This window comes from Hemitrygon akajei, chromosome 11 (genome assembly GCF_048418815.1).
Source record: "Hemitrygon akajei chromosome 11, sHemAka1.3, whole genome shotgun sequence".
In the NCBI taxonomy this organism is placed as follows: Eukaryota; Metazoa; Chordata; class Chondrichthyes; order Myliobatiformes; family Dasyatidae; genus Hemitrygon; species Hemitrygon akajei.
Window position 1 is genome coordinate 42,566,986 of NC_133134.1, and position 21,591 is coordinate 42,588,576.

A 21,591-nucleotide genomic window follows, 5' to 3' on the forward strand; every position below is an offset into this window, starting at 1 on the left:
ATGATTTCACATGGAAAACTCTGGATGCTGAGTTGAAAATGACAAATTGAATATTTGAAATACTTTAAAAATTGCTAGTATCTAGTTCATCTCCTACTTTTTCCATCGTTATTTCTTGACATTAATTAAAGAATAATGTAAAACTCTTATCATATCCCTCTTCTACTTCCTCAATTCCATGGAAAACAAACTCAGTGTCTCTCATTTTTCTACATAATTATAATTCTCCGTCCTATGTACCATCCTGTTGAATTTTCTTTACACCCTCTCCCAGTTAATCATATCTTTCCTATGATGTGCCAACCAAAATTGTAGATTTACTCCAGTAATGTCCTAACTATATTGATAAAAGGTCTCAGCCCAAAACATTGATTCTTTATTCCTCTCTATAGATGCTGCCTGACCTGCTGAGTTCCTCCAGCAATTTTTTTTTTGGTGTGGATTTCCAGCACCTACAGAATCTCTAGATTTTCCTAATCAATATTTCATAAAGTTGTATCACAACTTCTCTGCTTTTGTATTCTGTGCCTTGGCAAATAATGATAAGAATCTCAGATGCCTTCTTCAGCGGGTTATCTACCGATCCTGCTACATTTAGGGATGCCCAGACTTGTACATCAAAATCCCATTTAATCATTTCACCCAATCCACCATTTCATCATGGCTGATCCATATCTCTCTCAACCCCATTCTCCTACCTGCTCCCTGTAACCTTTCACTCCCTGACTAATTAAGAACCTATCAACTTCCATCTTTAATACATCCAGTGACGTGGCCTCCATGGATGATTGTGGCAATGAAATCCACAGATTCACCACCCTCTGGCTGAGGAAATTCCTCCACATCTCTGCTCTAAATGGAAGTCTCTCTATTTTTAGTTTTTTGCCAGTAGTTTCTAGACTCCCCCCACTATAGGAAATATCCTCTCCACACCCACTCTATCTATGCCTTTCTACATTCAATAAGTTTCAATGAAATCCCCCTTCATTCTTCTAAATAGTAGTGAGTGCATGACTACAGCCATGAAACACTTCTCATATGATAATCCTTTCATTCCCGGAACAATTTCTGTGAATCTCCTTTGAAACCTCTCCAATGTCAGCACATCTTTCTTAGATATGGGCCCAAAACTGCTCACAATACTCTAGGTGAGGCCTCACCAGTGCCTTAAGAAGCCTCAGCATTACATCCTTGTTTTTATATTTTAGTCCTCTCGAAATGAATGCCAACATTGCATTTATCTTCCTCACCTCTGACTCAACCTGAAAATTAACCTGTCGGGAATTGTGCACGAGGACTCCCAAGTCCCTTTGCATCTCAGATTTTTGAAGTTTTCTGCATTTAGAAAATAGTCCACACTTTTATTCTTTCTACCAAAGTGCATGAGCACACATTTCCTAATGCCATATTCCATCTGCCACTTCTTTGTCCATTCTCCTAACCTCTGTAAGTCCTTCTTCAGCTTCCCTACTTCCTCAACACTACCTGACCCTCCACCTATCTTTGTGTCATCTGCAAGCTTGCCCGCAAAGCGTTCAATTGCGTCACCCAAGTCATTTACATAGTACAATGTATAAAGAAGTGGTTCCAACACTGACCCCTGTGGAACACCACTAGCCACTGGCAACCAATCAGAAAAGGCTTTCTTTATTCCCACTCTTTGCATCCTGCCAATCAGCCAATGCTCTATCCATGCTAGTATCTTTCCTCTAATACCATGGATTTAAATCTTGCTAAGCAGCCTCTTGTGTGGCACCTTGTCAAAGGTCTTCTGGAAATCCAAGTACATGACATCCACTAATTCACCTTTGTCTATCCTGCTTGTTATTTCCTCAAAGAATTCCAACAGATTTGTCAGGCAAGATTTCCCTTAAGGAAGGTCCTTAAGAATATTCTTCATTGTCCTGTTACTCACCCTCCCTATTCCACCCAAGTGGCAAACTGTTTAACTATCATATCTCTGCTGTCAGAATGATCATAAATGCTCCAATCACCAATCATCATCTCTTCTCCTTGATTAAAACAAACCTATCTAAAACCTCCCTCATCAAGTTAAACTTTAGATTTCCTCAGGGAGGAATAAGCTGATGTCCTTCAAAGGGACTGGAAACAAATGGAGGCAAATAAGGTGGTGGTGTGGGGGGGGGGGGGGTTAGTAGCAAGGAGTACAAGTTGGCAAGTGATTGGTGAAAGCAGAAAGTTGGTAGGTGGGTGGGGTTGAAGCTGGAAGATGGTGAGTAGAAGAGGTAAAGAGCTGAAGAAGAAGAAATTTGATAGGAGAGGAGCGTGGACCATGGGTGAAAGGGAAGGAGGATGAGCACCAGAGGGAAGTGATGGGTAAGTGAGGTGAAGAGAAAGTGTAAAAGAGGAACCAGAATAGGGAATAGAAAAAGAGAAGAGGGGGATGTTACCAGGTTTGAGTAAGTAATGTTCATGCTGTCAGTTCGGAGGCTACCCAGATGGAATATGAGGTGTTGTTCTTCCAACATGGCAGTAGAGGAGACCATGGAGCATTGATTAATTTTTGAAGTAATTTTATATCCAGTCCATCAAAAGGATGTAAAAACTAAACACTAGAAATTTCGGCAATCAGTAAAATAACAGAATGCTGGAAATACATCAAATCTATGGAGTGATTAGAAAGTGTATGTTTGAATTTGATGACAAAATATCAGAATCTCGGACAGTATTTAAAATTTATTAAATGCTGAACATTCCTCAGATTTTTGATTTTATTAAAACTTTCATCTGACAATATATTATGACAGAGATTAAATAAGGTATCCATATCCCAGTCCTTTACTTGCATTTTGCACTACAACAATATTCTTGGAAGGAACTGCATATTCTCCTGCACAATTGACACAAAATTCTTTCTAAACTGCCATCCTGAAAGGTTGGTTGTCAGCAATTTTTTAAGCAGTTAAGGGTTATAATATGGTTCTCTTCTCCTTGCTGTCTGTGCCAAAGTCCCAGTGGAATTTCACTGTAAGTTTTTCAGCTGAAATCTGCACGGTGTAAAACTCTTCAGCATACACTGCAGACCATAGGTCTTTGCATGTGTAGTTGCCATGGTGGTAAAGACTGGATACTTGAAATTGCCAGGAGAAGCTGACATGATTCTTGCAGGCAATCGGGGACCCCTCTCCTTGGAAACATCAACACCTATCTTAGCAGCTGCTCCATTCCTATTATACCAAGTACGAGGGGTGATTGATTAGTTTGTGGCCTAAGGTAGAAGGAGTCAATTTTAAAAAATGTAGCACATTTACATTTCAACATAGTCCCCTCCTACATTTACACACTTAGTCCAGTGGTTGTGGAGCATACGGATCTTGGACTCCAGAAAGTGTCCACAGCAGGTGTGATTGATAAGTTCATGGCCTAAGGTAGAAGGAGATGAGTTATACAGCTGTCATTACATGCACATGCAGTTCAACTCATTGAGTGATTATGCAGAAAGTTTGAAGTTAATAACATCTCCTTCTACCTTAGGCCATGAACTTATCAATCACCCCTGCTGTGGACACTTTCTGGAGGTCCAAGATCCGTATGCTCCACGACTGCTGGACTAATATGCTGGCGTAAATGTAGGAGGGGACTATGTTGAAAAATAAATGTGGTAGGTTTTCTAAAATTGATTCCTTCCACCTTAGGCCACGAACTTATCAATTACCCCTCGTATATAGAAACCAGTATTGAAAATAAGTTTGTTTTCCATCATTTTTGACCTGCATTGTTAATCAATTGGCATATTTGCTCTCCAATTTTAAGAGCTTCAGGGGTTTAGCCTTTTGTGGATAGTTTGTTTTTGACGTGAATGGTTTCCAGAATATGCATCAGCCCTCATTTACCACAACTGCTGAGTGATTGCTTTGATTCCTGATATTGAGTTCGATCCTTAATATCCAGGAACCCATGTCCCAGCAGTTTTCATCGGATAGAAAACAACACTACTGATTTTGTTCACCTCTGAAGCTCGGGAATGGTGAAAACAATTGCAAATTGTAATATTACACGGTTTTGATCATAATTCAAGGACTAATTGTAAGTGCTCTGCTATCTTTCCCTTAGTACCTGGCCAGGTCATTCTAGGTCTCCTGGTATTCAGCAGCTCAGTTGAGGCATGTCCACTCTACTTGTCCCACCAATGATCACAACTGCAAGAGCTGTAACACCACCCATTTTATCTCCTCCTTTCCTATTATCCAGGGTCTATCGCACTCCTTCCAACTGAAGCAGCAATTTACTTTGAAGTTAGAATACTCTACTCCATGCTCACAATGTGGGCCTCAGTAGACTGGAGTAGCCAGGCATTCACTTAGCCCGTAAGCTTCTAGTCGTCTCTCATGTTAAATCTTTATCACGTGGCTTCCTACAGTGCTTCAGCAAAGCTCAAAGTGAACACAGCACTCGATTCTAAATTCAATAATTTCAGATAATAAACCATTATATTTCAAACCTAGCTTTTTCTCTTCTGCTGGTATTTCAGATTTCATTTGTCTCCTACTTCTCTATACAAACTCTACCTCATAAACTTATCACTATCACTCCAACCCTTGCTGCTCTCTGTAATTTATTTCATTTCTAATTTTGCTCGGTTCTAATGAAAGACACTGACCTGAACATCAACTCTATTCCTCTCTCCATAAATGTTGTCTGGCCTGCTGAGTATTTCCAGCATTTTCAGTTTTAATTTTAAGATTCCCAGCACGTGTGGTTCTTTACTTCGAGCTTGCGTCCAAATGTCCGCCAGCTTATCCTGCTGATAAGCTGGTAAATGCCAGCAATAACTAATTTAATGCCACTGCCTACAATCTGTTGGAGGATGTAGCCCTGTAAGCAGCATCAACAAGTTGTCAGAAGATAGTGATAAATTGTTTCTAAACACACTTTCATTTTGCAGAATTAATTATAAGAGAATTGGAGTTGTATGTTTGTAAAGTGAAGAAATGCGAATTGTTAAACTGTACATTAGTAACCACAGCTGCTGTTTCCCAAATGTAATGAATGTTTGTCTACTCCATGTGACACATTTTTGGTTTTCATCACCCCTCCAAGGGCATCATCCAGTGAAAACAACTCCTTAGTTACTTTTTGTAGTATTTGAATTACAAATACAATTGTAGAGAAAAATGTTTAAACCATTTTAATTACTCCTATGCTCCCAATATTTTCTGCAAATAGTGGGCAGGAAATTAATCTTTATTTCCTGTGGTCTTGAGGACAATCCTGGAAAGATGGCAAACATTGATGGACATTAATTTTTTTTCTTCATAGTTTCTTAGCTGCTTTATAATTTTAAAATCACCTTGTTCCTTTCCCCTGTAAACAGTGATTCAATTGCAATGCCAAGATTATTTTGTAGTTAGTTACAAATTTCATTCTCCTCTTATTTCACCAACATGCTACCAATTGCATTGGCCCAATTGTCCACCACCGATGGGCTGAGTGGACCACCAAATGGCTGCTCTCTCAGTCCTTACTGTCCTGTCAGCTAGCCTTCATCTGGATTTGCAGCTCCAACTTGGTTAGTACTTGTCCCAAATTAAGCCTGGATCCTGGGTTGAGTCCTAAGTCTAGCAACAGTTATCCCATTCAAATTTCACTACTGCCCACTTGCTCAATGCTCATTGATTCTCCCAATTGTGTTTTGAACGAGCAGGCAATTGGATTGCTCCAGTGCTCCAATATCTGCTGGCAGGACATGGACCTGGAAAGTCAGCCGATACTAGTCTCTCCAGAGATACCACCATTTTCTACTTCAGATTTGCAGTATTTCTAATATTTTACTCCCCTTGCTTCCATTTTTGTTTGCAGTATATGTAATATTGATTTCTGCTTTAAGGCTTTCATTACCTTAATGATTGTCATGTGTCTGTCTCCAGGCTGTAACAATGTTGATAAAGTCCCAGACCAGCCCTTGAACAAACAACATTCTTTGTATCCTGTTTTTCAGTCTATAAAGGACTGAATTACAGATTAATATCTGCCCACACATACAGTACACTCCTGTCTAGTCTTCTGTTTTTAATTACAACACATAATCCAATTTTAATGTACAGTTCATAGAGAAAATCTGGCTCCTAAAATATTAAAGTAATAGTGTAGGGATAAATATTTATTGAAGAATTTATTGTTATCCTTGCATTGGATTACTAAAGTACCATTATCAAATGATGCCCAAATCTTGGCTAGTTAGACATTAGGAAAAAACAACATCCTTGCATTGGATTACTAAAGTACCATTATCAAATGATGCCCAAATCTTGGCTAGTTAGACATTAGGAAAAAACAACATGCATTTATTGAGCCCAAGCCCAGTCAGCACTAAACAAGACACTTTGCCATGTGCTTTATGGAGTGTTTTGCAAAACAGATGATAAAACTTCAGGAATAAATTCCAGAGCTTTGAACATATGGCCATCAATGATGGCTCGAAGGCGATCAGGAATTCATTGAAGGCTAGAGTTGGAGAAATGGAGAACTCTTAAAGGATAGTAAGGCTGGATGTTTACAACATGGGAGCTGGTGAGTCAATGAAGGGACTTGAACAGAGAACGAGAATGTTTTAAAGCTGAAGCTATACTTGATTGGGAGGCAATGTACTGTAGATCAGTAAGCACAGGGATGATCGGCGTACAGTATGTTGGTTTGAGAACTGGCAACAGTGTTTGGGGTGAGTTGGATTTTGGAAGAGTGGATAGGCAGGAGAGGACTGAAATAGTTCAAGTTTTATATAGTATCTCTGTTGACATGTAACAAAGCTGAGGGTTTCAGAAGGGCAAATGCAGAAATTGATGATAACACAATAGCAGAAGTCAGCACATTATGTGATGTTTGTATCATGGAGTTTGAATATCCAAGGAGAGTGAAATGTAATGCCGAGGATTCAAAGGTATAAGAACTCGTAAAGTTTATGGCTGGGCCAAAGTTTGATCTTCTGTTTGTTCATCTGAAAGGTATGTTGGAAAACCATTTAACAAATGTTAGCCAAGGGGGTATAGCAGAGTGAGTGGTCTTAGCAATCACACACTGGTTTTAAATTCTATCACTGAAAGGTATTGTGTAGATGAGAAATAGGACCGACTTAAAAACAGCAGAATTGAAGGTGTAGGAGTAAAAGAAAGTATTTCTGTTGTGGCTATGCCAACAGAGATCACAAGACTCTAGTGTTCAGAAATGAGCAATTCCAACAAGATCATCTTCATTAGCTATCTGTAGCTGAAAACAAACTACACTGAATGTGTATGAGATCCTGTTGGGATGGTTTATGACTGCGAACAGATTAGATGACCACCTGGTATTATGGTACAATGCATTGCATAATTTGTTAGTAAGATGCAAATTCAGAGTCAAATTTCCTGTTGACATCTTTTCCTTAAAATCCAATCTATCCTTAAATACTTAATTTAATCCTTAAATCTTATTCCTTAAGCTGCAGACCACACTGGGAGATGGCGGCACACTCAGACACAGCAGCTTCTACAGGAGTTATTGCCTTTTTTAAAAAACGCATTTTTTACGATCATAAACTCTGCTGGCCATTAAGAACTTAAAAGTACTGCAGGTCTACTTCATCAGCGAAATGCTCGTTGGCAGAGAAACCGAATGAGCTGGACTTTATGCAGACTGCGATGCCGCCTGCGACAGAGGCCTCAGTGCCCAATGGAGGTATGCAGGCTAACAGCGAGACTCATAGTCGCCTTTCTTGAGATCTCAATACCCTGTTGGACATTGGTAGTGTGGAATTCTGCAAGTCCAATTCATTGGTTTATTGGCGAAAGGTGGGGGAGCTGCGTGGCCTCGAATGTAGCGAGGAATAGACCTCAAGCCACAGCATTGCCTGTTTGCAGCTGCCCGGGGGAGGTGTCAGAATCTGACACTCCACCCAAGTGCCAGAGGCAGTATGGCATGGCGTCCATGCTGAGGTTGGTGCTCAGCAGAAGACAAGCTGTACTGTGTTCAGCTGCACACTGCTACAACATTCATGAACTCAGGGACTTGGACAATTGATTTTTTGCATATGACTGTATCTTACTGCTATCTTATATGTGCCTTGTGCTGTGTATGATTTTTGGTATTGTGTTTTGCACCCTGGCCCTGGCATTTGGCTGTATTCATAGATATTCATGTATGGGATGAATGACAATTAAGCTTGAACTTAAATCAGCAATTGAAATATTCTGATTTAATGTAAAAAAAAGCCTTCACATATTGAATAACACATTTTATTTACTCAATTATATTTCTCTTCACAACTTCACAAAATTAATATTATGATTCTATTAAGATTATAATTCCAAAAATGCATGCAGAAGCAATCGCAGATATATTGTCAATTGAGAAGATCTTACTATACATTCCACGCAACGATGCCACTCTGAAGAGAACAAAACAACCTTTCTCTCAAATCTGGTTCTGCTTAGATAGATCGATGGAATAATAATAAATTCATGCAGAGAAGTCAACATGTGCTGGTTTTATTAATGACTGCATGGTCTTGGCTGAAGGCATTAACCTAGGTTAAGAAAAATAAGTTCTGCAAGAGCAATAATTACAAGTTTTTACACAGAACCATTCAGTCAAGCAGCAATTAATTTTGGATAAAGTACTGCTTCAAGCCACTTATTCTGTTTACACTTAGATTCTAGATCATACCATTGAAAGCACCTGCTAAATATCTACATTATGTCTACCACAAAGAGATCTTGCATTTTTAAAATCAGCCCCTCCCTGTAGCCCTTGATTTAACGTAAGCAATTTCCCCAAATACATTTCATTATACAATTAAAGATGTCAAGAAGGAAGTCAAGACTAAATGTGATCTGCATCATAAAATAAATTCTTATAGAAGATCTGTAGAACAGTTCTTTCTTTATTTTTGAATGAAAGGTAGGAAAGTGTTCGTGCATCATTTTCAACTATATTTCCTTCCATTTGTTTCTCTCTATAAATGCCATTTAATGGTTTTAGTTCTAATAGTAAGATTCGTAACTTGTAGTTTAGTAATTAATAAGAAAAGTCAACATTATATTATTTAGAGTTTTACTTTTACTATTAACATTTTTCACATTCACATAACAGCAGGTCAAGAAAGTGCTTTTGTATTTAAGGATTTCTGGCACCTTCAAAGATTGTAAAATAAATAGAAGGTTGATGAAATGCCTGCCTCAAAAAAGGAATGAAATTATATTCTCAAACAAAGTGACTCTATGCAGCTTAGCCAGAATCAGATATAATTAAAAAAAAAAATTTTAAAACTTGATTTTTATAACTTTTATCTTTCTCCAGAAGAACCTGGAAGGCCACTTGCAAATTTTTCATCCCTGGAAGTAGGATACCATTGGTACTTTTTACTTTTCATGCCTTGGTACAACAGAACAACTAGGTGATGTAACTCTGGGACGTTTGGTTGGGTATGAAATCAATTAAACTGCTTGGCTTCCAGAAAATGGCAGCAGATGAAGTAAACTTGCAAGCAGGCTAGAATGAGGAGAGAAACTGAGGAAACCAAATCACTGTACAACTAAAGTTAAAAGAATGTGTTCATAATTTTCATTGACCTAAAACACAGGAAAATTAAATATATTATACATATTCTATCTGAAAAGCAATTTCAATTTATTTAGAAGATTCATTACTAAATACACTTTGCTCCTTAATGTAACTTCAGGTATAGGAGATAACCTATACTGAAGGAATGCTGTGGCCATATTCAACAATTAATCCGCTGGTACTTTAAAATGATCTTTTTCTTTTCTGATGGCGTCCATTGTAGAAATTGCATCTTTTTGTCCAGCGTGGTCCTGAACACTCTTCTCCCTTTAAGGAAAATGTCACAGTTTACTGCATGTCCCTTAGCTTAATTGTCAATACCAACAATTTACCTAAATTTCAGCAAGAAGTCAGTCATGGAAAATGTGGCTTTTTACAGAAGAGGAATTGTTTGTTGGGATGGTGATAGCCTGCAATAATGAAAAACTAAAGACAAGTGACGAATACAATGTACAACTAGATTGCAAACTGTCAACTCTGTCTTCCGCACCCAGAGTACTGATCAGTTGTTAACAAAAGCCTGCTACAATTCTCTATGCAAAAACAGAAACTAGCCACATATTGCACAATTATGGTAAAACCGGTCAGCTTTGCCCTGGGAGAGAGAGAGTAGCTGGTGGGGAAGAAGATAGTGGAAAGAAAGGCAGAAGCGAAGTGGAGAAGCAGAAGGGAGAGCACAGGAACAGGAAGGAGGAATGCAGGGACTTAACGAAAGTGGGCTAAGAGAAACAAAGTAAGATTGAGGTGAAAATAGGAATGGGAAATTTGATGGTATTGGGCTCACCATCACGAAGCCCTAAACTCAAATGAAAATTTTAAGCCTTTTCCAATATCTATGTGTACCCTTACTAGATAGGGAAGTTATACTGCATAAACCTATTCTTCAAAGACTATCTTAATTCCCTGTCTAGTCTCTGCAACGGAGTATTTGAGTGGTGGGTTCCCCCTCCCCACCAAGGAGGAAATACTTCTAGCTAGCAAACTATTTCTTTGATGCTACATTTTTAAATTTAGACAATTTTAAATAATTTGTAAAACATATTCAAAGCTCAGGGATTTTTGATTTATAAAAATTCCCAAATTACAAAAGATTTCCAAACACAGCTAAAATTCTTATGAACTAAGAGAACATGTCAATGAGTTGTAGACAAATGAGTCACCCGATGCAGAACCTGAAGCTAAGGAATGAATTCTAGTTCACCTTTCTGTTACCCCATCTTTCTGTCATTTTCCTTGTCATTTCTAACAATCCCCAAAGCTTTCTAACATTTATACTGTTTTGTTACTAGTTGACATTTACTTGCATGTAATGTTTTCAGATACTTTTGCTGGGGCAAAGTAATTCACACAGATGGTCTAAAAGTTTCTGGGGACAGAGGTCCCAGACACCCAAAATTAAGGTTGTGAGGGCTGACTCTGAGTACACAAATATCACATCTATTGGTTGATCAAATATACCTGTGGCCTTGCTTGGTGTGCTAAATGACACCATCAATCTGTCTGCAAACTTCCTTGAACTAAATAAATTAGTCAGTGTTGTCAGGTTTGGTGCAGGCCAATTAACATAACCCCATTGTCCTATGTTTGGCTGATGAAGAAGAGAAGATCTCCTGGTCACTTCACTTTGCAAACCACCTCTGCTGAGTGCCTGAACTCTGCTGTGGGCCAGCAGACTGAGCTCTGTAGACAGCGCTGTTTTTCTGCAAAGCTGTCCTTAGAACTTCTGACTGATTATTCTTGCAATTTACATTAAGAGCAGAAGACTGTTTTCTGTTTACAAGAAGAAGCAGAGCAAGGAATATTAGTTAGAAGTTTAACTTTGTCACAGACAACGCTGATCCTTTATAAAGGTCACGCCACTATGCCAGAAAGCTGAGGTTAGTAAAAAACCTTTCGGACGCTGGAAAGTGAATGTTTATCACAGGAGGAGGCAAGATGCAAGGAAGGGACAGGGTTAGGAGAAGACATGATAGTCAGAGTCTAATGAAGAATGCATCTAGGCATGTGCATATTAAATTAACGTGGCAGAGCTTGATCTCCAATTGTCTTGGATCTCTTAACCATTGGACCATGGACTTTGTCAATACTCAGTGATAGCTGATGTGCAAAGGACACCCCACATTAAAAATTTATCCCTTCGAGGAAACATGTCATCCTTGAAGCTGAGGGAGATCCTCTAACAATTCGTAGGCAAGCCAGGCAGCTTGCAATCTGTTGATTAAAATAATCCTGTAAGTCTTGGGGAGTTTGTTGCTTGAGGTTTAACTGAGTTTTTAAATAGTACATAGAGGGGGGAAAAAGTTAGCATTTCAGATTGAAGACTCATTTTCAGTCCTGATGACCAGAAATGCTAACTTTCTATAGGTACTCCCGAGTGCTTCGCGATTTCAAGCATCTGCCACTTGATTATTTTCCTACAGCTTCTTATAACGTCAATCCAAATACAACTGGTTTACTTGACTGTTCTTACTTGTTAGCTAATCCTCATCGTCTCAATCTCATGAATATGGCTACTCTCGTACCATTTTATGAAATTTTTGTACCTACATTTAGTTACAATCACAAAAAACTTGCATCACATTACAATTTTCTGGTATATTGTTACCATATCCATAATAAGTGATTCTACTATTTTCCTTATCACTGATGTCAGGATAATTAGCTAGTTTCCCCTTTATCTATTCCCTTTCATTACATGAATAGTGAAATTAAATTTCCAATCTCTGTAGACAGTTCTAAAATTTGGGGAATTTTGCAAGTTCAAATTCAAAACTTTAACTACAGAGACAATTGAAATCTTCAAAGGTAGTCATGGGATCTAGACTTCCCTTGTGCTATTTCTTAATCAATATTAATTTCCCCAAGTTCTTTGAACTCATGAAACCATTGGTTTCCTGTTATTTTTACACTATTATTAAATAACGATCATTGGGGTGTTATTGAGGTGCATCTTCTACTTCAGCACTTCATACCTCTGTGATCATATTTAACAAAAATTTATTTATATTCATTGAACATCCATTCATTAAAACAAGCTTAATAATACATTATTAATAAAAAGACTGATTTTTCCTAACTTGGCAATAATTATATTCTGTGGAAAGGGATGCAAGGATATTTGAGATTCTTAAAGTGGACTTTGCCATACCTGACTCTCATGAATGGGTTATAACTAAATTCCTCTCCGATGGTGGAAGGGATGGTAGGATTTCCAAGATTATAGTGTTCCTAAAATAGATTAAAGATCAAAGTTTAAAATGAAAATTTATGAAACACTGGGTACAAGTTTCCTTTGCATTATAGCTTAATACATAACATTTAACATATGACTACAGACCTAGGAGAAATCTGAAGTTTTGCCTCAGAGAATTGGTTCTGAAGATACACAGAAGGCAAGGACAAAAGAAATGACCTTCAAACTACTTAATCCACACGTTTTCTTGACTTTTGTTTATTGTCAGATGCAAACGGCACCAGGCCTGTCTTTAACTATTTTCCTCAAATTAGAAGAGCGCTAGAAGAGAAGGCTGTGGACTGACATGTCAGAACAGGAAAGGCCATCAACCATTTGAAGTGGTTGTTAACTAGTGCTTTTTCTAGCAACGGATGGACAAGAAAAAAAAATTAAGGTGTGTATGAAGTTATATCATTATTTTGTTTTTGAATGAAACTCACTTAATTAACCATATTGTAACAACACATCACTAACACGGCTGTTTTTAAAAAAAATATTGTGCTTTGATCCTCAATGATGCAGATTCAAGAAGTAGTGAGTCATGTAGATGCTTTGACTTGATCTGTTACTGTGAATCATTTGAACTTGCACACGTCACAGCCCCTGTTGAAATTAATGGACATCGCAGAAAGCCTACCCAAATATATATGTAGCATCGGGCTCAATACATGTCAGGTATTTGAACCTGTTAAGCCACCAGTGGACCAGCAAGTTCATAAGATGAAGCAAATTGCTCAACTATTGGAACTGGAATTGGAAGCAGCAATCCTACCAACACACACAAAATGCTGAAGGAACTCAGCAGGTCAGGCAGCATCCATGGCAATGAATAAACACCTGATGTTCTGGGCCAAGACCCTTCATCAGGCAATCCTACCTTAGCCCAAGCTAATTTTCGTTTGATCACTTCATTGTTTGGTTCAACATGTCGCGCAAATTTAAGATTGTTGATTGTATACTCGTGCCCACAGAATACCCTCTGAAAATAAAATAAAGTCACTTCAACACCTCAAGCAAAAACAACATTTCAAACATAGTCATCCAACTAATTAATGACAGCTACAGAAAGCCACGAGAAAGGAATTGGTATGTTATTGTACCCATTAACTGGAATTTTTTTTTAACATTTGTGGCACCACTCCTTCCTCAGCAATATTCTTGACAATTATTGCAACTTTGAAGTTGTTATGCTATGTTATGCGTGATAAGATACTCGAGGCCCACATCAGAGTCTCAGGCTGGTTCTTCACTTGTAGGATTGACGGGGCTTTGAGCATCAGACGAGATATTAAAGGAAGGGCAGGCTGAATTTCTCAGTGAAACAAGGTCATATGGATAACCAGATGCCATCAAAGATCAACAGAAGGTGAGGTATCACACAGGCTAACATTTTCTTCCTCACTCCGCTTCTTCCTAAAATAAACATTAACTAGATCAGTTCCCATTTGTGAAACCCAACAAAATAGCATATAAAGCAATGATTCCACCTAAAGATTAAGAGGTGAATGATCTGAGACAACAAAATAAATGATGAGGTGCTAGATAAATACAGTTCTGTTTCTGAAAGTCCCACTTACACATTTTCACTTTTGTGTAAAAGTAACAAAGTACCACATATTAAAGCAGTGCCACGTGAAGGCTAGCTCCAGATCCTCATGTGGCCTCCAGACTTGAACGTCCTGTTTTAAATGATGCTCAAGGTGCTGCATGTGGTGGAACAGAGCTTGAACACAAATACATGCACAAAGAACTGATGTCCACAGTCTTGCCATTGAAGAAAAATCAAGAAAGTCAGTAAGAGTCCAGTTTGGGGATGGGAGACGTGTGTTATTGTTGACAGATGATTAGGATGGGATAACCAGGAGGGTGATGAGGTGCATCCAACAACAGAAATGATTTGAAGGAAGTGAAAATAAGATGAACAAAATAATCTGTTTGGAGAGATAATCTGAAAAGTTGGAGAGGATGGGTGTTGATCAGTGATGGCGATCAACCAGGATCACAGATGGTGGAGATTTTGGTTTGGGGAAAGAGGAAAAAGGGACAGGGTGACAGGCAGGCAGAACATCAGCAACAATATTAGAGGTTGGAACATGGGAGTGAAGTGCATTTGATACTAACAAAGAAAGGACTTGCCTGGAAGCTTGAAGTTGCCGCCAATCCCTGGGCAACTGCTCACCTAAAATCCAGTCATTGAGGCATCTTTCAGTTGAGACCTACTTCAATCGGCAAGGCCTTTGACACTCAAGAACTTAAGACCACACCATAACTTTCTGTAAGCCAAGTCAATTATTGTTTGCATTTGGCCATTTTTTTTTTAGTACATTTGAAGAGAAATCCTTGCATGGTGCCTAACACAATCTGCAGCTGAATATTTGGGTCACAATGTCTTAAATTACAAGAAATGGTAATTTAGAAAGGGTTAAAATAAACTGCCTTGTTGCTTCTAATAGATTATTACAAGTGAAAAAGACAAGTTTTATTCCAACATTTGGATGTAAAAAAAATAAATTCTTTTTATCTCTCTTTATTTTAGAAACTGCATATTTTAAATATGCATCTTGCAACTGTAATGGCAAATAGTTTTATAAACTCACTTTCAATACTGAAACTTCTTGAAAGTTAGGGAATACACAACCTAACTTTGTTGCATTTTTCTGAAAACAGATCTTCAAACCAAAACTATAGAAATCTGAATGCAATATTTCATTCTCACAAAATTTAAAAGAAAATGAAGAAAACCTCATTTAGTGGAACTCAGAATTAGTGGCTAATTGAATAATACACCACTCACCGTCTGCACTTTGACAAGCCAAACTGTACAGTGTTTCTTACCTGGGGAGAAATATCTCCACTTCAGAAATGTCTCAATATTAACACTAACAAGGACACAAAGAGGGAATATGTAGAGAAAATCTTAAGAAAAATATTTTGTAAGTGACTTGTGGAGAATTGTCTAGATATCCAGTTTAGTTTCTCAAAGTTTAATTACTGATACAACATAAAGAACGAAAGTAAAACTGTATTAGAGAATATTGCCGAAGCAATTCACTCAAGTAGAGAAGGCAAGACTGCAAAGGGTTAAAGAAAGGGAACAATGTACTAGAAGCCCTGCATTAGAGAGATGGAAGATGCGCAGGTCCAGATACCCGTAGTGCTCATGTACTGAGCACGTGAATGTCTGCAAGATGGAAATGAGGAGCTGGGCTGGAGGTTACAGGGGATGATCTGAAAGAGGTTATTTAAATCCGTCCTAGTTGTGATGAATGCAAGGTGAGAGTTTCATGCCCTCATCACAACTGAAGGGAGAACTGACAACTTTTTCCAGCTGGGAAATATCAGCCGTGGAAACTGCCTATGGGAACTAACAGTGATGCTGCATTTACGGAATATCTAATCCAGGCTGAATGCACAGCTGGGGTTACTTATGGAGGGGGTGCCAAAGGTTCGCAGGCTTGACACTGTCAATACGGAGCTGGAGAAGATCAAATCCCAGGTGTCAGATACCTAGAAGTAGGAGTTCCATTGGGTAGGGGGAATAGTAAGTTATGTTGACCAAAGAATAGTCTTGCAGAACTCAGCATCTATCGAAACCCTCGAAAAGAGGCCTCATGGCGTGTGGCTGACATAATGGAACTGAACTCCAGTGAGCAGCTCAGGTTTCCCACAGTAGATGGGGCAATGGTCAGAACATATGGGCACCAAGAGGTAGAGAGTTTTTAAAAATTACATGTTAATGGAAGTACTTTTTGCACAAATATAACAACAGAAAAAACAGATGGCACAAAACTATGAAAGATAAGTCTGAAATTAACTGTTAGTTTTAACTGACGGTTTCTCTGATGACTACACCTGAGGGAAGTGCACCCAGCTTCAGCGCCTGACTGACCGGGTCAAGCAGTTGGAGCTGAAATTGGATGTACTCGGATCATTCAGGAGGCTGAAGGTATAATAGATGAGACTTCTGAAGAGGTGGTCAAACCCAGAGTACGGGCTGATGGGTAGATGGGTGACCACCAGAAGTGGCAAGGGGATTAAGTAGTCAGTGCAGGGTTCTGCTGTGGCCGTTCCCCTCGGCAACAAGAATACCCCTTTGGATACTGTTGGGGGATATGACCCATCAGATCATGGAAACAGTGACCCAGCTGGTGGCACTGTGGCCAGCTCTGGGGCTCAACAGGGAAGGATAAAGTCAGGCAGTGGGGACTCAATATTTAGAGGGACAGAAAGGAGATTCTGTGGCTGCAAAAGAGACACCAGGATGGAATGCTGCTTCCCAGAGCAGCTGCAGAATATTCCTAAGTGGGAGGGTGAATGGTCAGAGGTCATGGTGCATACTGGCATCACGACATAGACAGAAAAGAGGAAGATGTCCAATGGAATGAGTATATAGTGTTAGGAAAGAGGCTGAAGAGAAAGACCTCAAGGTAGTAAACTCTGCATTACTCCCTGTGCCACGTGCTAGTGCAGGTAGGAACAGGATGATAGCACAGATGAATGAGTGGCTGAGGAGATGGTGCAGGGGACAGGGTTTCAAATTCTTGGATTATTGGAAGCGTTTCTGGGGAAGGGGTGACCTGTACAAGAGGGATGGGTTGCAGCTGAACTGGAGGGGAGCCAACATCCTGGCCAGGAGGTTTGCTGATGCTACGCGGGAGAGTTTAAACTAGTTTTGCAGGAGGCTGGGAACTGGAGCCCCAGGTCAGTAAGGGAAGGATCGGACCAGAAGGTAGAAGTCATGAGAAAGTATTGAAAGGCAAAATCAAAATAACAGGTACAGTATAAGAAATGGGTCGGATGGTTTGAAATGTGTATATTTTAATGCTATGAGAATTATGGGTATGGGTGATGAACTTAGACCATGGATCAGTACGTGGAACTACGATGTTGTGGCCATTACTGAAGCTTGGTTGACAGACAGGCAGGAATGGGTGATTAATGTACCAGGTTTTGGAAGTTTTTGAAAAGATAGAGGAAGCGGTAAAGGGGTGGAGGGGTGGGGGGGGGGGGAAGTTGCACTACTAATCAGGGACAATATCACAGCTGCACTCAGGGGAGACATAATGGAGGGTCAGACACCGAGTCCATTTGAATGTAACTCAGGAATAGGACGGGTGCAATCACACTGATGGGATTGTACGACAGACCTTCTAATAGCCACCGGAACACTGAGGAACAGAAATGTAATCAGATTAAGGAAATGTGTAAAAATAACAGGGTTGTTGTCATGGGGTATTTCAACTTGCCCATTTTAAACTGATACTTTCTTAGTGTAAGGGGTTTAAATGGGGCAGAATTTGTTAAGTTTATACAGGAAGTTTTCTTAAATCAATATGTGGATGGTCCAACGAGAGGAAGAGTTGTGCTGTTGAGTAATGAGCCTGGCCAGTTGACTGACTTTTCAATAGGTGAACAGTGACCACAACTCTTTAGCTTCCAGGATAGCTATAGATAAGAATAGGTATGGTCCGTGTGGCAGAGTTTTAAATTGGAGTAGGGCAAATTATGCGAGCATTAGGCAGGAACCAAGAAGCGTTAATTGGGAACACCTTTCCTCTGGCAAGTCCACACCAGACGTGTGGAGGGTGTTTACAGATGCAGAGTACAGGAAAGGTACGTTGCTGTTAGAAGGACAGACAGGGATGGAAAGATAAGAGAACCTTGAATATCCAGAGAGGTGATGAATTTAGTCAAGTAGTGAAAGGAAAAGTATGTAAAGCTTCAGAAGTTACGATCGCACAAAGCACATGAGTATAAAGAATCCAGAAAAGAATTAAAGGAGGGAATTGGGGCCATGAACAGTCCTTGGCAGGCAGGATTAAGGTGAATCACAAGGATTTCTACACATACGTCAAGGCTAAGAGGAAAGTGGGGATTATTATTTGAATACTTTGCTTCAGTACTTAGCATGGAAAAGGATAAAAAGGATATGGAGGACCAGGAGATCAGTCCTGAGCGTATAAATACGCTAGGGCATTTAGAGGTCAAAGAGGAGGAAGTGCTGGGCCTCCTTAACACAGTTAAGGTAGATAAGTCCCTAGGGCCTGATGTGATCTACCCCCCAGGTTATTAAATGAGGCAAGAGATGAGATTGCTGGGCCCTAGATGAGTATTTTTGTGCTCTCTCTAGCCACTGGCTATGTCTCAGAGGACTGGCGAGTGCCTAATGTACTATCTCTATTTAAGAAGGGATCAAGGGAAAATCCTGGAGACTATAGACTGATGAGTCTCATGTCAGTTGTCGGGAAATTGCTGAAAAGAATTCTAAGGGATAGGATGTATGAGCATTTGGAAACCCATGGTCTAATTAGGAAGAACCAGCATGGCAGGTTGTGCCTTATCAACTCGGTTTTTCTTTTGACAAGGTGATGAGAGGGATTGATGAGGATGATGTCTACATGGATTTTGGTAAGATGTTTGACCAAGTCCCTCCTGAGGTCCACAACAAATTGGCTGTTTGGATTCAGAACTGGCTTGCACATAGAAGACAGAGTAGTGGTCAAAGATATTTGCTGTTTGTGATGTATATAAATGACCTGGATGACAATGTAGATGTGTGGGTTAATAAATTTGTGTATGGTACCAAGATAGTGTAGAAGACGGGCAAAGAATACAGCATGATACAAACCAGTTACAGATATGGGCAGATAAATGGCAGATAGAGTTTACTTTTCTTTTCAAATCTTTTTATTAGTTTTTTGAAAAAAAACAGAAAAAAAATATTGTTACAAGACATTTGAGAGTACATAATAGATTGATAAACATTCAAATATATATTGATCCATACATAGAATCTCTCAAACTCATATAATAATATAAATGATTAAGAAAACCCCCCCCCAAAACAAAAAAAAAAACAACAACAACTAAATAGAAAAAGAAAACTAACCAACATGGGCAATCGCATAATGTTATATATATACAGTAGTGCCTATGACTCCCAACCTCCATCCACACAATTCAGGATAGTGACAATAAGGTTCAGGATCAGACCGTATAATTCATATGAAAATGCTGGATAAATGGTCTCCAAGTTTCCTCAAATTTAACTGAAGGATCGAAAACCACACTTCTAATTTTTTCTAAACTTAAACAGGAAATAGTTTGGGAAAACCACTGAGATACTGTTGGAGGATTGGCTTCTTTCCAATTCAGTAAAATGGATCTTCTAGCCATTAGTGTAATAAATGCAATCATTCGTTGGAATGAAGCGGATAAACACTTATTATCCATCATTGGTAGGCCAAAAATTGCAGTAAAAGGGTGTGGTTGGAGATTAATATTTAAAACTCTTGAAATAATATTAAAAATATCTTTCCAATAGTTATGTAAGCAAGGACAGGACCAAAACATATGAGTCAACGAAGCTATATCAGAATGACATCTATCACAGGTTGGATTAACATACGAGTAAAATCGAGCAAGTTTATCTTTAGACATATGAGCTCTGTGTACGACCTTAAATTGTATTAGAGTATGTTTAGCACATATAGAGGATGAGTTTACCAATAATAAAATTTTTTCCCATTGCTCAGTAGAAATAGGGCAATGCAGTTCTTCCTGCCATTCCTTCTTAATTTTTTCAGATATATCTGGTTGTAGATTCATAATCATATTATAAATGATAGCAACAAGACCCTTTTGACAAGGATTAAGAGCTAAAATTCTTTCTGTAATGTCCAATGGACATTCTTTCGAAAAAGACTTTAGTTCATTATATAAAAAATTTCTAATTTGTAGATATCTAAAAAAATGGGTTTTAGATAAATTATATTTATTAGATAATTGTTCGAAGGACATAATGTTATCATCCAAAAACAGATCACGAAAACATGTTATACCTTTTGTTTTCCATAAATAAAAGGCTTGATCTATGGAAGATGGTCGAAAAAAGTAATTAGCTGTTATAGGGCTTGACAGTATAAACTTATTCAAACCAAAAAATTTACGAAATTGAAACCAGATTCGTAATGTATACTTGACTATAGGATTAGTTATCTGTTTATTCATTTTAAATAACGAAAAGGGAAGTGAAGATCCTAAGATTGAAATCAATGAGAAATCTTGCACAGATTTACATTCCAAATTTACCCATTGTGGGCCAGCAACTGTAGTCGATTCTTGTGTCCAAAATATCAAATACCGTATATTAACTGCCCAATAGTAAAATCTTAAGTTTGGTAGAGCCAAACCGCCCTCCTTCTTAGGCTTCTGTAAATATTTTTTAGCTAACCTAGGATTTTTGTTCTGCCACAAATACGACGATATTTTAGAATCAACTGTATCAAAAAAAGATTTAGGAATAAAAATTGGTAATGCTTGAAATAGGTATAAAAATTTAGGTAGTATCATCATCTTAATGGCATTAATTCTACCTACCAAAGACATAGATAGTGGGGACCACCTATTAGCAAGTTGCTTAATTTGATCTATTAAAGGCAAAAAATTAGTTTTAAATAAATCTTTATGTTTTTTAGTAATTTTAATACCTAAATAAGTAAAATAGTCTGTAACAATTCTATATGGTACCCGATTATAAATTGGAGTATGCATATTTAATGGAAAAAGTTCACTCTTATTAAAATTCAATTTATACCCAGAGAAGTTACTAAATTGAGCAAGCAAAGAAGAAATAGCAGGAATAGATCTTTCAGGATCAGATATATATAATAACAAATCATCTGCATATAATGATACCTTATACATCGTCTCCCCGCGGGTAATACCTAAAATATTGGGTGATTCACGAATAGCTATAGCCAAGGGTTCCAAAGCAATGTCAAATAATAAAGGGCTTA

General features: G+C 38.5%; 1 protein-coding gene across 3 annotated transcripts in view; it reads right to left on the bottom strand.

The window, feature by feature from the left end:
- Positions 1-8,215: 8,215 nt before the first annotated feature.
- hagh (hydroxyacylglutathione hydrolase) overlaps positions 8,216-21,591 on the bottom strand; it is a 45,292-nt gene continuing 31,916 nt past the window's right edge. For all 3 annotated transcript variants that reach the window (XM_073060721.1, XM_073060719.1, XM_073060720.1), the window contains exons 7-9: positions 13,671-13,772; positions 12,707-12,786; positions 8,216-9,825 (exon numbers count right to left, since the gene is read on the bottom strand). In XM_073060721.1, the coding sequence (XP_072916822.1) occupies positions 9,726-9,825; positions 12,707-12,786; positions 13,671-13,772 (282 nt within the window). In that variant the 3' untranslated portion in view covers positions 8,216-9,725. The remainder of the gene's footprint in view (positions 9,826-12,706; positions 12,787-13,670; positions 13,773-21,591) is intronic.